The following is a 13,029-nucleotide window of genomic DNA, read 5'->3' on the forward strand; positions in this document are numbered from 1 at the left end:
TTCTGCTTAAAGCCCCTGCACTGAATGAACCAGGGAGCAACGGGCACAGGGAACAGGGCTCCTCCTCTTTTCCTCCTCCCCCCATGTGTTCTAGACCTGAGGAATTGCTTTTAGTTACAGACTATAACCATTTTCCACAGTAATTGCTATGGGATTTTTCTTAAAACTGCCAAGTTTTAAGCTGTGCATTAGAAATATAGTGTGAGTCACATTAAAAGAAAAGAATGTGTGAAATACTGTACTTGACACAGTGAAGCCAAAATAGTACCCTTTTATATGCAACCTGTGTAAAATCCAGTGCCGTTGTGTTCTCACTCCTGCTCCTGTGTCCATCTATGAATGGAGCCCAGGCTTCACCTCACATGCACCCTGTAGCTTTCACACACAACTCTAGGAAGTGTGATGTCTTCAAAATTCAGGTCTGTGGGGCCGGGGAGATAGCTCAGAGGAAGAAGTGCTTGCCTGGCAAGTGCAAGGTCCTGAGTTTGATCCCTGGTACCACCAGGAAAAAAATAAATAAATTCAGGTCTGCTTCTCAGTGCAGTCTTTACTACACATTTGCTAATAGCACTTCTTAGTTTGAATGTATTTCATGGTTAAAGTGAAATGTCCCACCAAAACAAGAATTTATTTATTGGAAAAATATTCTTAGTTGTTTGAGATGCTAAATTTAAATCAAACTAAAAAATGTAGTCTCTCATTCATACTACATTTTAGGTGCTCACTAGCCATATATTGTAGCTATAGTTCAAGTGTCAGTTCCTGTCTGATAGGTAGGTCTTTGTATGTGTATTGTGTGTTTTGTATGTGCTTGGGTAAGAGCATGTATCTTTTTTTTTTTTAATTTTATTTATTTATTTATTAGAGAGAGAGAGAGAGAGAGAGAGAGAGAGAGAGAGAGAGAGGCCAGCTCAGCCCACCAGGGGGCAGGGCTGGCTGGCATGTGGTGCTGGGGGATTGAACCGCGGTCCCTGATGCTTTTGCTAAGCTTGTTCTAAGTAGGTGCTTTAGACCACTGAGCCATCTCTCCAGCCCAAGTGCATGTATCTTAACATAGTACTTTGAATAATAAAATAGTCCTGGTAAAGTATTGATCTTCTTAAAATTGATTTGTTGATTGAGGCATCATTTTTCTCTATAGTTTATGGCAATCTTGAATTTTATGTTGCCCAGGCTGGCCTTAAACTTCCAGTGATCTTTCTGCCTCAGCCTCCCAAATGCCAGGATTATTATCATAATTTTTTTTTTTTTTTTTTGCGGAACCAGAGATTGAACTCAGGGCTTTGTGCTTGCCAGGCAAGCGTTTATTCTACTGAGCCATCTCCCTGGCCCTCAGGATTATTATCATGTACCCATCAAAGTATCGATTTAAAGGCTGTTTTTTATCTGTCTCTCAAATCTCATTAAGACAAAAACAGACCCAGGCATGGTGGTGCATGCCTATAATCCCCAATGCTAAGGAGGCTGAGGCAGGATGATTGTCAAAGTTTGAGGACTACTGAGTGACTCCAAGGCCAGCCTAAGCTACACAGTGAGATAATCTTGTCTCAAAAAAAAAAAAAAAGTCTGTATTGAATTTTAAGGATATCATTTAATAGTTTTTATGCTGCTGGCAGTTTATGGGGTACATATTTAGTTTGGATTTATTCCTTAATAAATTTTGACATAATATTAGAAAAAAGGAATAAAAATGAAAATGATTGTAACTTTTTAAATGATCAAAATCTGTATTAAAGGTGTTTTCTGTTTTTAAACGTGTGTGTGTGTGTGTGTGTGTGTGTGTGTGTGTGTGTGTGAGAGTGTCTTTGGGGCAAAGTCTGCCATGCAGTTCAAGCTGGCTTTGAGCTGACCTTGTAGCCCAGGCTGATCTCAAACTCAGCACTGATCCTCCTGCCTCCTGAGTTCTGGGTATGTATCACAATGCCTGGGTGTAAAAACGACCTTTCCTTTTAAAAGGGGCTCCTGTATAATCTGCCATATAAATGGGGATGTAAAGAAAGAAGCCTATTTGCTCTGGATGTTGGAAAGCCAGGAGGGTGCATGCAGACACACTCCTTAAAAAGAGGAATTTTGTAAATACACTTTTATTATTTTGTTTCAGACAGGTGACTTAAGAGACAAATACTATCAACAGATGAAGATTGGTTCGATTCTTTTGGATAATGATAGTTAACTGGTTTGTTCCGCAGTTGGATTCCATTAGATCCCAGAGTACATTGGCTCAAGTGGTATGAACAGAAATGGAGCACAGCTGGCAGTTCCTTCTCAGTCAGCCCAGCAGACAGTGGGGAGAACGTGGGAGGTGTGAAGTGCTTCCAGCCACGCACGGCGAAGAGCAGGCCTTCATTCACTTCCACCCAGCGCACCCCATGGTGCCAGTCATGCTCCGGTCCCTGTGAACCAGAAGCACATTTGGCCACTGAGTCTGCTATGAGCTGTTTGGGAACTGCTTCATGATCATCCTTGAGTACACTGAAAGAATCTGTTGAAAATACAGAGCTTCTTGCAGATCAGCTGTAGAAATTGTGCTACATTCTGAAGAAGAGCTGTTGGGGATGATAGAGGTCAAATGCAAATCAGATGGAAATGTACTTAAAATTGTTACATTATTCTTCTCTAAAAGAATCTTCATAGAGTGCTGGGGAGACAGCTCAGTGTCATAAGCGCCTGCCTGGCATGCACAAGGTCTTGAGTTCAACCCCCGGTACCGCAAAAAAGAAAAAGAAAGGAAAGAATCTTCATAGGGGCTCAGCAGCTCAGCAGCATAAGCGCCTGCCTGGCAAGTGCAAGGTTCTGAATTCGATCACTGGTACCACAAGAAAAATCTTCACAAAGATGCTCACTACCTGAAAAAGCCAATGGAGATACACCTATGATATGTGTTCCATGACATTTAACAAGGTATATTTTTAGAAGGCCACACAGTCTTAATTATACTTTGTAAGGGTTTGAAGTTAAAATTTCCATGCTTTTAAATAGCTTCATAATTCTGAATTTATAATAGTTTGAATTTTATGTGTTTCCTTGTTTATGAGAAGCAATACTTCATTGTTTGATAATATTTCAAATTGTTTTTAGTCTTTGAACTATTGCTTGATCACTGTAACTCATGACTTTCCTATTGAAAATCAAAACTCAAGATTCAGTAATAGGGTTACAGATCTCAGCTGTTTTTATCATGCACCATTTTTAAGGTTTTATGTTGCTCCATGCTGAAAAAGAATGTGCTCCGCAAAGATGCACAATGTAGACCCTCAGAAAAGCTGCTTCGCTGGGGAGATAGCTCAGCCGCATAAGTGCCTGCCTGGCAAGCACAAGTCCGGAGTTCAATCCCCGGTATTACAAAAAAAAAAGAGAGAAAAGAAAAGCTGCATTTCACTTTCTCTAAGTTTTTGAATGGAACTTTGGAGAGAGCCCTTATTGTTGTCAAAGAATTTTAAACATACATGGCATAAGCAGATAAGTGCAGCTCTGGGTGTGCTATAAGGAAGGCCTCTGTGTGAGTGGAGTTTTTGTGGATCATCAGCTGGATTGTCCTGGACTTGCATGAAGGTAGAGGTGTGGTACATAGTTTTCAGCACTCTGTAGCATGTAATTCTGCTGCACAAGACAGGTCTTGGCTTTTTATGGCGTGTTAGGATTAAAATGCCAAGAAGAGCTTTATTATCTTAGAAGGCAAAACTCTGGCCTGACTCCCAGAAAGCAGAACTAAAGTCAGAGTTGCTCAGTATATTGTTTTCCTGGAGAACAAATGTTCACATTTTTGGCATTTTCAAATGTTATTTTCTTTAATTGTGGAGAAATATTTTGACAACAGGCTTTTTAAGACAGTTTTTCTCCTTAAATGTCAATTGTATGTTTATTAGCTACAGCAGAAGCTTCCTGTACAGCATTTTCTTTCTAACGCTGTTATCAGTCCCCAAACCGTTCACACATCTCTTCTGGGAAAATTAGAAATGTGAATCTAGTTCACAGACTATCCCAAGAGTGGGTAACCTTTATAACTTTAATAAAGCATTAAAGCATGGTTTTTAATGCAAAGAATTAGAATATTAATGTATTTTGAAAATTTGAAAGTAAATTTATAAACTTTTAGTGAAAATCATGTATTGGTTTTATGCATCCAGCTCGCATGGATTCCATATCCAGTATTTTGGATGCTTGTTCATAACCTAAGCTTTATTCATTTATTTCAACTTTAGAAAAAAATAACTAACAAAACCCTGGAACCTTCATATGTTGAGAAAATTGCTACCATTCATGTTATCCTGGGAGTCCATATAAAACAGCTCACTCTAAAAGACCCTGTGATCAGTCTCCCCACACTAGCAGACATCAGCACGTGCGGGACACTCAGCTCTGAGAGGACTGAGGGAGGGCTGCTCCTCCCCCCTGCAGTGTAGGTGTCGGGTGGGCCCCAGGATGGATACTTCCCTGCCTTGGGCTTCAGCTTTTGGGCTGGCATGTAGTGTCCTGGCCTCTACATGCCAAGCCCTGGACTCAAGCACCTAGTACTGGGTGTGTGCTGGGAGAATGCAAGTTCCACAGAACTATGAGTTATGATAGCCTTTGCATTACTCACATATTATGTTAAAATTTCTAATGGCTAAGGGCCAGTTGTCCATTAAGATGAGATTATTAGTTAAATCCTATGTTTGTTGGTTTTGGTACTGGGAGTCAAACTCAGGACCTTGTGCTTGCCAGTCAGGTGTTTGTGCCACTGAGCTCTCCCTCACTTTAAGGCAGTTTTAGAACCACGCAAAATATGTGTCATGGTGTTTAAATTTTTCCCTCTGTCTCTGTGAGGATCTTTGGCTTTTAATATTAAATTTATATGTATTTGGTGAGTGTGTGTGTGTGTGTGTGTGTGTGTGTGTGTGTGTAACTAGGGATTGAACTCAGGCCCTTGCACTTGCCAGGCAAGCACTTCTTCTCCTGAGCTATCTCCCCAGCCCATAATTTTGTGAAGGGTTCTAGTTTTCCTTTTTAGCAGTGATGGAAATTGAACCGAGGGCCTCAAGTGTGCTAGGTGATGACTCTACCACCAAGCTACATCTATTTACATAAATTTATATATATTTGGTTTTGTGGTACTTGCCAGAGAACAGATTTCCATTCACAAACTTGCCTGTACTTTTTGTACGGCTCAGAATATTTGACCATTCTATATCTGTTAAGATACCATTTGTATACGAGCAGCTGCTTGCTGAGTCAACTTAGAAATTAATTTACCAGTCAAGTCTTGATTGCAGTATATACAAAATGGGAAAAGAAATAGATCATGACTTGAGGATGTTTGAGGTTAATGTTACTGCTCACTTGAATGTCACTTTAAAGTATTCCCCTACTAGCAACCAGCGTAAGTCCTGCAGCATAGCGCAGACAGGAGTGGCCTCCACTGGCTTGTTCTCTGAGCTGTGGGTATCATACAGTGGTGTGAGGAAGCAGTTGCCTGGTGAGGGTGTGAAAGGATAAAGCGTTGTCTTGTCTCTTGGAAGTATACATAGTTACGGGCTTACTGAGTTTCTGAGCAGCATAAAAACAACCACTGAATTCTTCACTGTGGAAGTGAAGTGTTCTGTGAAAGGCAATTTTATGGGGCCTGGCGGGCACAGCTGTAGCCAGGGTGCAGCGTCCTCACTGCAGGAGCACTGTGGAGATGCCTGCTTCTCCAGACTTGAACTAGGATGTGACACCACGTAACACAGCCAATTGTACCTCAGAAATGTGGTAAATGGTAAAGCATATTTCTGCCATTGTAGAAGAAAGAATGTTCTGCTGCTCTTAAGTCAGCAGAACACTAATGAATGGGCAGCACCCTTTTATGAAGCGAGATCACAATACAGTTAATGCACTTAATTTTATACATTCATTGTGACCAATTTCAAATTACATTTACTGAGTGTGTTTATATTAATTTAAACCAATGCTTTTAGCCTAAAGAAAAATTTTTATAAACACATGGGTTTTCAGCTTTATTATCTAAGTATTACGTATGTAACACCAGACACCAACCTGTAAAACAGTACTATTAGGACCTGTCAAGGAGTTGGAATTTCTTATACTTTATCAGATTATTTGTATAAAAAAAACAAAAACCAAACAAATGTAAAACATTTCAGAATACCATAGACAGCTTGTGAAAATGCAGCCATTTGATAATTAGAGCAGAGACCTGTAGTTTTACCTAATTTTTGCACTGGATATAAGTAATAAAAAGTGAATTATAATCAGATTTTATTTCCCATTTATTGCTTAGCATAGAAAAAGAGCTTAGTGTCAAGAAGCCTGAGTGAGCAGACTCACTTGGGAGGGGCCCAGAGCAGGAGCTCCTTCTGTGGGCACAGCCCTTGCGGAGCCCCAGAGCCCCAGAGCCCAGGTCTACAGAGTTCGCTATTTTTATCCAAGAAACATAGTTTTCCCTGCAAAACAGGTTTATATTGCTTAAAATGCCATGTTTGTAAGTGGACTTATTTAAAGGTTAGAGGACAGTGTGTATGTGAGTATGTATGTGTGTGCATACATTAAATGTTTGCCCACTTACCTAGTTTTTGAAGATGTGTTCATTCTGAAATGTCCTGTGTTTCCCAGAGTAAATGTAAAATTTACATGTGCTGTTTTAGGCTCTGATTCCAAGTGAGTAGCTGTCCCAGCTTCTGCAGACAGTTACGGTGCCACTGTAAGGTACGTGTGTGCATGCACGCTTGCGTGGAGCACACCTCTGGGATGAACATATCAGAGAGCTGGGTGTGCTAAGTCCTACAGAATCTCAAAATCATGTTTTGAGAGTTAGAGGAAGTTTGTTTTTGTTCTTTTAAATTCATTTACAACCAAGAGTGACTCTGCTAGGGAAGTTAAAGTGTGTAGGAAAGATGAAAAGTGATGTTTAGATGAAAGAAGCGTGGACATTGGGTTATAAAGCTAAGTTTTAATGGGCTTAAAAAAAAACTTGCATGTTCTCTGGTTAACTATCAAAGGGTGTAGCTAGTTATTCTAGCTGCCCTAATACTTATTATTTCTAAGAGGTATCCACAATCACCAGGTGGCATTTCCAAGAAAGGCAGACAGTACGAGTCAGTGACTTCTGGCTTCTGGGACTTTGACACAAGCCCCAGGCTCATGGGGTTTCTCACTGTGCTGTGTGTCTTGCCAGGCATGGAGCCAGATGCTTAGTTTATGACAGATGGAGGCTACAGATCATTTTGCATGAATAAAGTCCCTTAGAGCTAATGACACTGACATGTTTCTATCCATTCTGGGTAAATGAAAATTATGCTGGCGAACTGACTCACCATTTTCTAGCTTGTGCAATATTATAAAAGGTAGAAGCAGAAACACTACTAGCACGCTGTGCTTGGCTGTATGGATGGCTTTCTCACCATGATGTTAATGGACAGTGCACAGTATATTGTTAATGCACCTCCTGCAAAATTTACAAGAAATATGCTGTTAACATTCTAAAGTATTAAAAGTACAAAGAAAACACTAAGCAAGCATTTATAGCAATACTATGAAATCTACAATAATTGTGTTGACTGTTGCCTTTGCTCATTAGTGCAAATTTTCTGCATTGTAATTACTGTATTGCTTTGTATTTCATGTTTTTTATACCTGACTTCAGAGTTAAGTACTTGTCCACCAAGTATTGCAGTCACCTTTCTCTTATTGTACATGCAATGTAATAACATACAGTTTTGGTGCTTAACAATATTCCTTTTTTTCTTTAATAAAGGGTATTTATTTGGATTAACCTGGTTGTGTATTGTTGCTAGATGTTTTCATTCTAAGTAGGAGGTGCACAGCGACTTCTGCTATTGTAACACCGGCTGGGACAGGACGCAGGGCCTGTCACCTGTACTAAGGTTTATGTCAGTAACTCCCTTATTCATTGCTGTTTGTATAAATATACAAAAAAATTGGAAATAACTAATTTCTAAAATTGGAAGGTTTTTTTTTTCTTTTTAACTTCTGACATATGTTCATTTATTCTCTCTCCCCCCCTTTTTTTGTGGGGGGGAAGGTTTTTATTTTGAATTTTTTTTAAAGTTTTATATTTTAAGATAATTTCATGTGTTTTCCACATTTAGGCTTTTTTTTTTTTTTTTTTAATTTTATTTATTTATGTGTGTGTGTGTGGCCGGCTCAGCCCACCAGGGGGCGGGGCTGGCTGGCATGTGGTGCTGGGGATTGAACCGCGGTCCTTGTGCTTTGCTGAGCTTGTTCTAAGTAGGTGCTTTAGACCACTGAGCCATCTCACCAGCCCGGGGGAAGGTTTTTAAATGCAGGAAAACCTTGGTTTGTGAGAACAATTCATTCTGGAAACATGATCATAACTCGAAACACTTGCATGTCAAAATAGCTCAGGAGATGAAAGCACCTGCAAGCAGCGGGCGTTCGATGCCTGGGCCTGCTGTTCAGGCCCTGCCCGTGGGGCGCACTGAGACTTACTTGAGACTGGGCATGGTGGTGCAGGCCTGCAATCCCAGCACTTGGGAAGCTGTGAACAAGAGAATCACTAGGAGTCCGATCTAGTAGTGAGACCCTTAACACCCTGTAGACCCTTCCACAGAAAAAAGAAAAAGAATGGAAACCCAGATGATTCATTCCAAAATCCAAAGCTATTTACATTAAAATGATTACAATACTGTAATGCAAAGTAATAAAAATACAAAATATGAAGAAGAAACTGCCCTGCACTAACATTGCAGACCTTCCTGGTGGGTGTGGGGACTTCACTAACAGAATCTGTGATGTCTGCTGACTCAGCAGAGTTGTTTTCTTTTCATGCAGCTCTAACAAGGGACCTGTCCAGTGGCGCTTTCTTTTTCCTCCTTTTGAGTATTCCATGGAAATGTGACTTTCCCTTGTGAAACAGATTGGCCTGCACTGCGGCAGCCTTATTCTGCTGGTGCTTTCTACAAAATTTTTGCACCTCTCTAATCTCACTTGGAGTGAGGGACTCCTTAGCCTTTTCCCTCCTCTACAGATGAGATTTCCATACCTCTTGTTGTTGGGAGACTCACCCACAATCCTGTAAAGAACCACAAGCTCAGCTGTGATTGTGTGCCATTTGGTGCCACATGCTACTTGTATATCAAGATTTACTCAAGTCATCAAGTCATTTATCAAGCTGTGAATCTTTTAGAGATGTTTGCTGGTTTGCAGAACAGGTTACTTGCAACACAAGCTTTTACTGTCCAGTACTTTCAGTCATCAATTTTTGTTACATACACTGGGGGAGACCATGAGATTCACACACAAAATTACTGAGGATCCCAGAAGAATCTGGCTGTATCTGTCAGAATAAAACCAAGAACTGCTTGGAAGATTTAAGAAGCACCACATGACTGATAACACCCAACAAAAGCATCAGTAGGTAATGTGGGGTTCTGCCTGGGGCAGGCAAGCCTATGAAAATTGCTCCCCTCTGCCTCAGAGTGGAGCAGGGGGTTGAACCCAGGGCCTTTACAGTGAACCGCATACCCCGTTCATTTTTATTTTTAAGACAGGTTGCAGGTAAATTGCCAGGTTTGAGCTTGAACTGCTAGGGTTTCAGGTATGAACTGCAGTGACTAGCCTCTGCCTCTCGTAGCAGATCTGTCCAACGCACAGTAGAAGTTGTAGAGGTGACAAGGCTTCCCGCATCACTGTCACCATTCTTATCAGAGCTACCACTGTAGTTCAGGCAAAGTGATGAAGGCATAAGGAGAGGGAGAGGGAAGGCAGCTGACTGCTGGGCGAGCTTGTGTAAGTATAAAGTCCAAGACAGTATTTCCATTGCACCACACTGCTGCTAGTGTTGCAGAGCAAGGCTCCTGCTGTGCAGTCGCCTGGGCCCCGGTTGGGCCCAGAGGCTGGCAGTGGTGAATGCGCAAGCTGCGATGTTCCTGGGCAGCACCTGCCATGCAACCAGCACTGCAGATAGCCATGCAAAGGTGAGCCTTGCTGACACGGGGTGGGCAGTGAGAAGCCCAGAGACAGGACTTCAACCACGGGGCATTAAAGCTAGCAAACCTCAGCCAGGGATGTTACTTAGGTAGTAAAACTGCAGAAAGGGCAATGCTGTGGCTCCAGTGGGATAGATGGCCACCTAGCATGACCTCCACCAGGCAGACATGGGCCTCAAGGGCAGTGAGCCGTGACCGTGACTGGTACTTGTGCACTCGGCCTGTGTCTGCGTGGTTTTTTCTGAAATAGGTATTACATTTCAGAGCTGTTTTTGTTTTACTAGTGTTCTACAAGTTAGTTGCCTTCAGAATTCAGTTGCCAACTTGATTTTCTCTGCAAAATAATTTGCAAGCTTGTTCTACAGAACTGAGAACCACAGCGCTAGCACCTTTATCTCTCCATTAGTCACAAGCGTCAAGTGCAGGCCAAAACTGAGTGGTCCTAGGCTCTGGCCACACATCTTGCACCCTTGTGGCCGAGGCACTGTGCACTTCCACTTCTCCTCGGGTACTGTTTAGCACTTTACACCCTCCAGAGAAGTAGGTGGGGAATTTTTTTAAAAATTGTGAAAAAGGGGGGCCTGCCCCTTAGCTCAGTTCTTTAAGTGGCTGCTTCGACAAAGCAGTCAGGCTCAGGTTGCTGTGGTTCGATCCCCACAACTCAAGCCAGCCAAACCTGCCCTGAAGGCATTCGGAGCAAAAAAAAAAAAAAAATTGTGAAAAAGGCTGGTACTGTGGTTGGGATGAGGACAGGATGGCCACATAGCTTGGCAGCAGAGGAGCCCAGGTACATGTGTGAGTCCCTGGTCCAGTCCCTGCCCCCCATGCATACACACGATGGCACTGAGCCATCTCTGGCTACATGGACTCAGGCAAGTTAATTCTCTGCCTCTGTCCATCTGTAAGATGGGGTGACAGTGGAGACACCCATGAAGGTGGTGGCTGAGTGTGTGACAGGCTCCGAGCAGATTCTCCTGGACAAACCTAAAAGCCTTACAAGGTGCAACCAGAGCATTTAGTGAATTTTTACATTTTACATCTTTATTGCAATGAAAGAGGAGGCCATGAATCCCTCCAGAATCCTCCCTTCTTCAGACATAGCCGGCCATTCTGTGCTTTCGGAAGCAGCTCTGGAGTCCTCTTCCATGAGTCTTTAGCTTTGGGGTTGAACCTACCTCCATTTCCTGAACGCATTCAAAATGTTGGTCTTTCAGGGTCATTTTGACTTTGGGGACAAGCCAGAAGTCACACAGTACATGATCTGATAAGGAAGGTGGGTCAGGAACACTTTGCAGTTAATTACAGAAACTGCCATGAAGGTTTGGTCTTGATGTGATCAAAATTATGGTTATGGTGCCCCACACCTGCAATCCCTGCACTCATGAAGCTGACGCAGGAGGATGGCCTCGTTTCAAGGCCAGCCTCGGCTAATAGCAAGTCCTCGCTTCCAAACACACACACACACACACACACACACACACACACACACACACACAGAGCTATGGTGGATAATAAACGTTTTTCCTAGAGACTGGGCGTGATGGCATGCGCCTGTTATCCCAGCACTTGGGAGGCTGTAAAAAAGAGGATCACTACGAGTCCGACCTATGCAGTGAGACTCTGTAGATCCTGTAGACTCTGTCCTACATACAAAAACAAAACAAAACAAAAATGTTGAAGCAAATGATGTATTGTCATTACTCCTCTTGGACACACTGGTCTTCTCCATGTCTTTCACTAATGCTTTTTAAAAACATTGTTTCAGTCACTCCATGTACATTTCCTTTAACAGCAAAGATTCCTGCAATCCATTCACAGATTACTAAATGTTATTGAATAGGCAACATTTTAGGTTAATAGTAATAGAACTCCATGTTTACTCTGTAGAAACAAACGTGTGCAACAGAAAAAATGCAAAATTTCTATATTCTGGCTGATGGCGACTGTGAGTCTCTGAGTCAAACAGTTACTGGTGAGTAGCGCTCAGAGGTTGTGTGTTGGCAGCAGGAGGCCCTGGGCTGCCCCAGGAGCCGAGGATGCAGTGAACAACAGCCACCACCAGTCGGTCAGTGTGGGGCTGTGGGTGTGAGGCAGCACTGAGCTGCACCCACACCCACACCCACTCCCCGCCTCCTTGCCAGGCACACAGGCACTCTCTGGAGGAAACAGGCCAATGAAGGCAAAGCTTCAAGTGTGGCACAGGCGGCAGGAGTGCTGTAGTAAAGTTGAAGTGTCAGCACCTGAAGCGGCTGCCTCTCAGGGTTTGGCTGGAGGAGCTGAGCTTGGGGCACGTGTGTGTGTGTGTGTGTGTGTGTGTGTGTGTACCCAAGACCAAAGCTGAGCTGAAGCCACCCTTCTCCAGTGTTATACAGGACAGGAGCCAGCTGCTTCCAGTCACAATGGCAGAGAAGTCCTTCATGGTGCCAGAGAAAACAAGTTGGGCATGGTGGTCACGGCTGTAATCCCACATTCTGAGGCCAGTCTGGGCTACACAGTATCAGGCCAGTCTGATTTGCATAACGTGCTCACTCTTTGTGGAATGTGGGGCTACCAGTACTGAATTTGAAATTCATTCAAGTGACTACTGTGGAAATATCTCTTCCCTTTGCCTTTTTCTTTTTCTTTTTTTTTTTTTTGGGTGGAACCGGGGATTGAACTCAGGCCCTTGCACTTGCCAGGGAAGCGCTTATTCCACTGAGCCATCTCCCTGGCCCCTACTCTTTGCCTTTTAATTTATGATAAAAAAGGAAAATCTATAATTGACCACATATTTTTTCTTATTCCAAAACCCAAGCCTCAAAATTTCTAATTAAAAATTAAATCAAAGGGCTGGACAGATAGCTCAGTGGATTGAAACACCTGCTTAGGCAGATGCAGGGACCAGGATTCAATTCCCAGCCTGCCATGCCAGCCCTGCCCACGGGGTATGCTGAGACAGCAAATTGAGACTGGGCTTGGTGGCATGTGCCTGTAATCCCAGTGCTTAGGAGGCTGAAAAACAGGAGGATCACTCACTACAAGTCTGATCTGTGTAGAGAGATCCTATACACCCTGTACTAAACACATTTAAAAAAAAATTAAA

General features: G+C 42.6%; 1 protein-coding gene across 2 annotated transcripts in view; it reads left to right on the forward strand.

The window, feature by feature from the left end:
- Jmy (junction mediating and regulatory protein, p53 cofactor) overlaps positions 1 to 2,524 on the forward strand; it is an 89,939-nt gene extending 87,415 nt beyond the window's left edge. For both annotated transcript variants that reach the window (XM_023706049.1, XM_004645749.2), the window contains one exon: positions 2,102 to 2,524. In XM_023706049.1, the coding sequence (XP_023561817.1) occupies positions 2,102 to 2,109 (8 nt within the window). In that variant the 3' untranslated portion in view covers positions 2,110 to 2,524. The remainder of the gene's footprint in view (positions 1 to 2,101) is intronic.
- The last annotated feature ends 10,505 nt before the right edge of the window (positions 2,525 to 13,029 follow it).

Source organism: Octodon degus, unplaced genomic scaffold (genome assembly GCF_000260255.1).
Source record: "Octodon degus isolate 3935 unplaced genomic scaffold, OctDeg1.0 scaffold00238, whole genome shotgun sequence".
Classification (NCBI taxonomy): Eukaryota; Metazoa; Chordata; class Mammalia; order Rodentia; family Octodontidae; genus Octodon; species Octodon degus.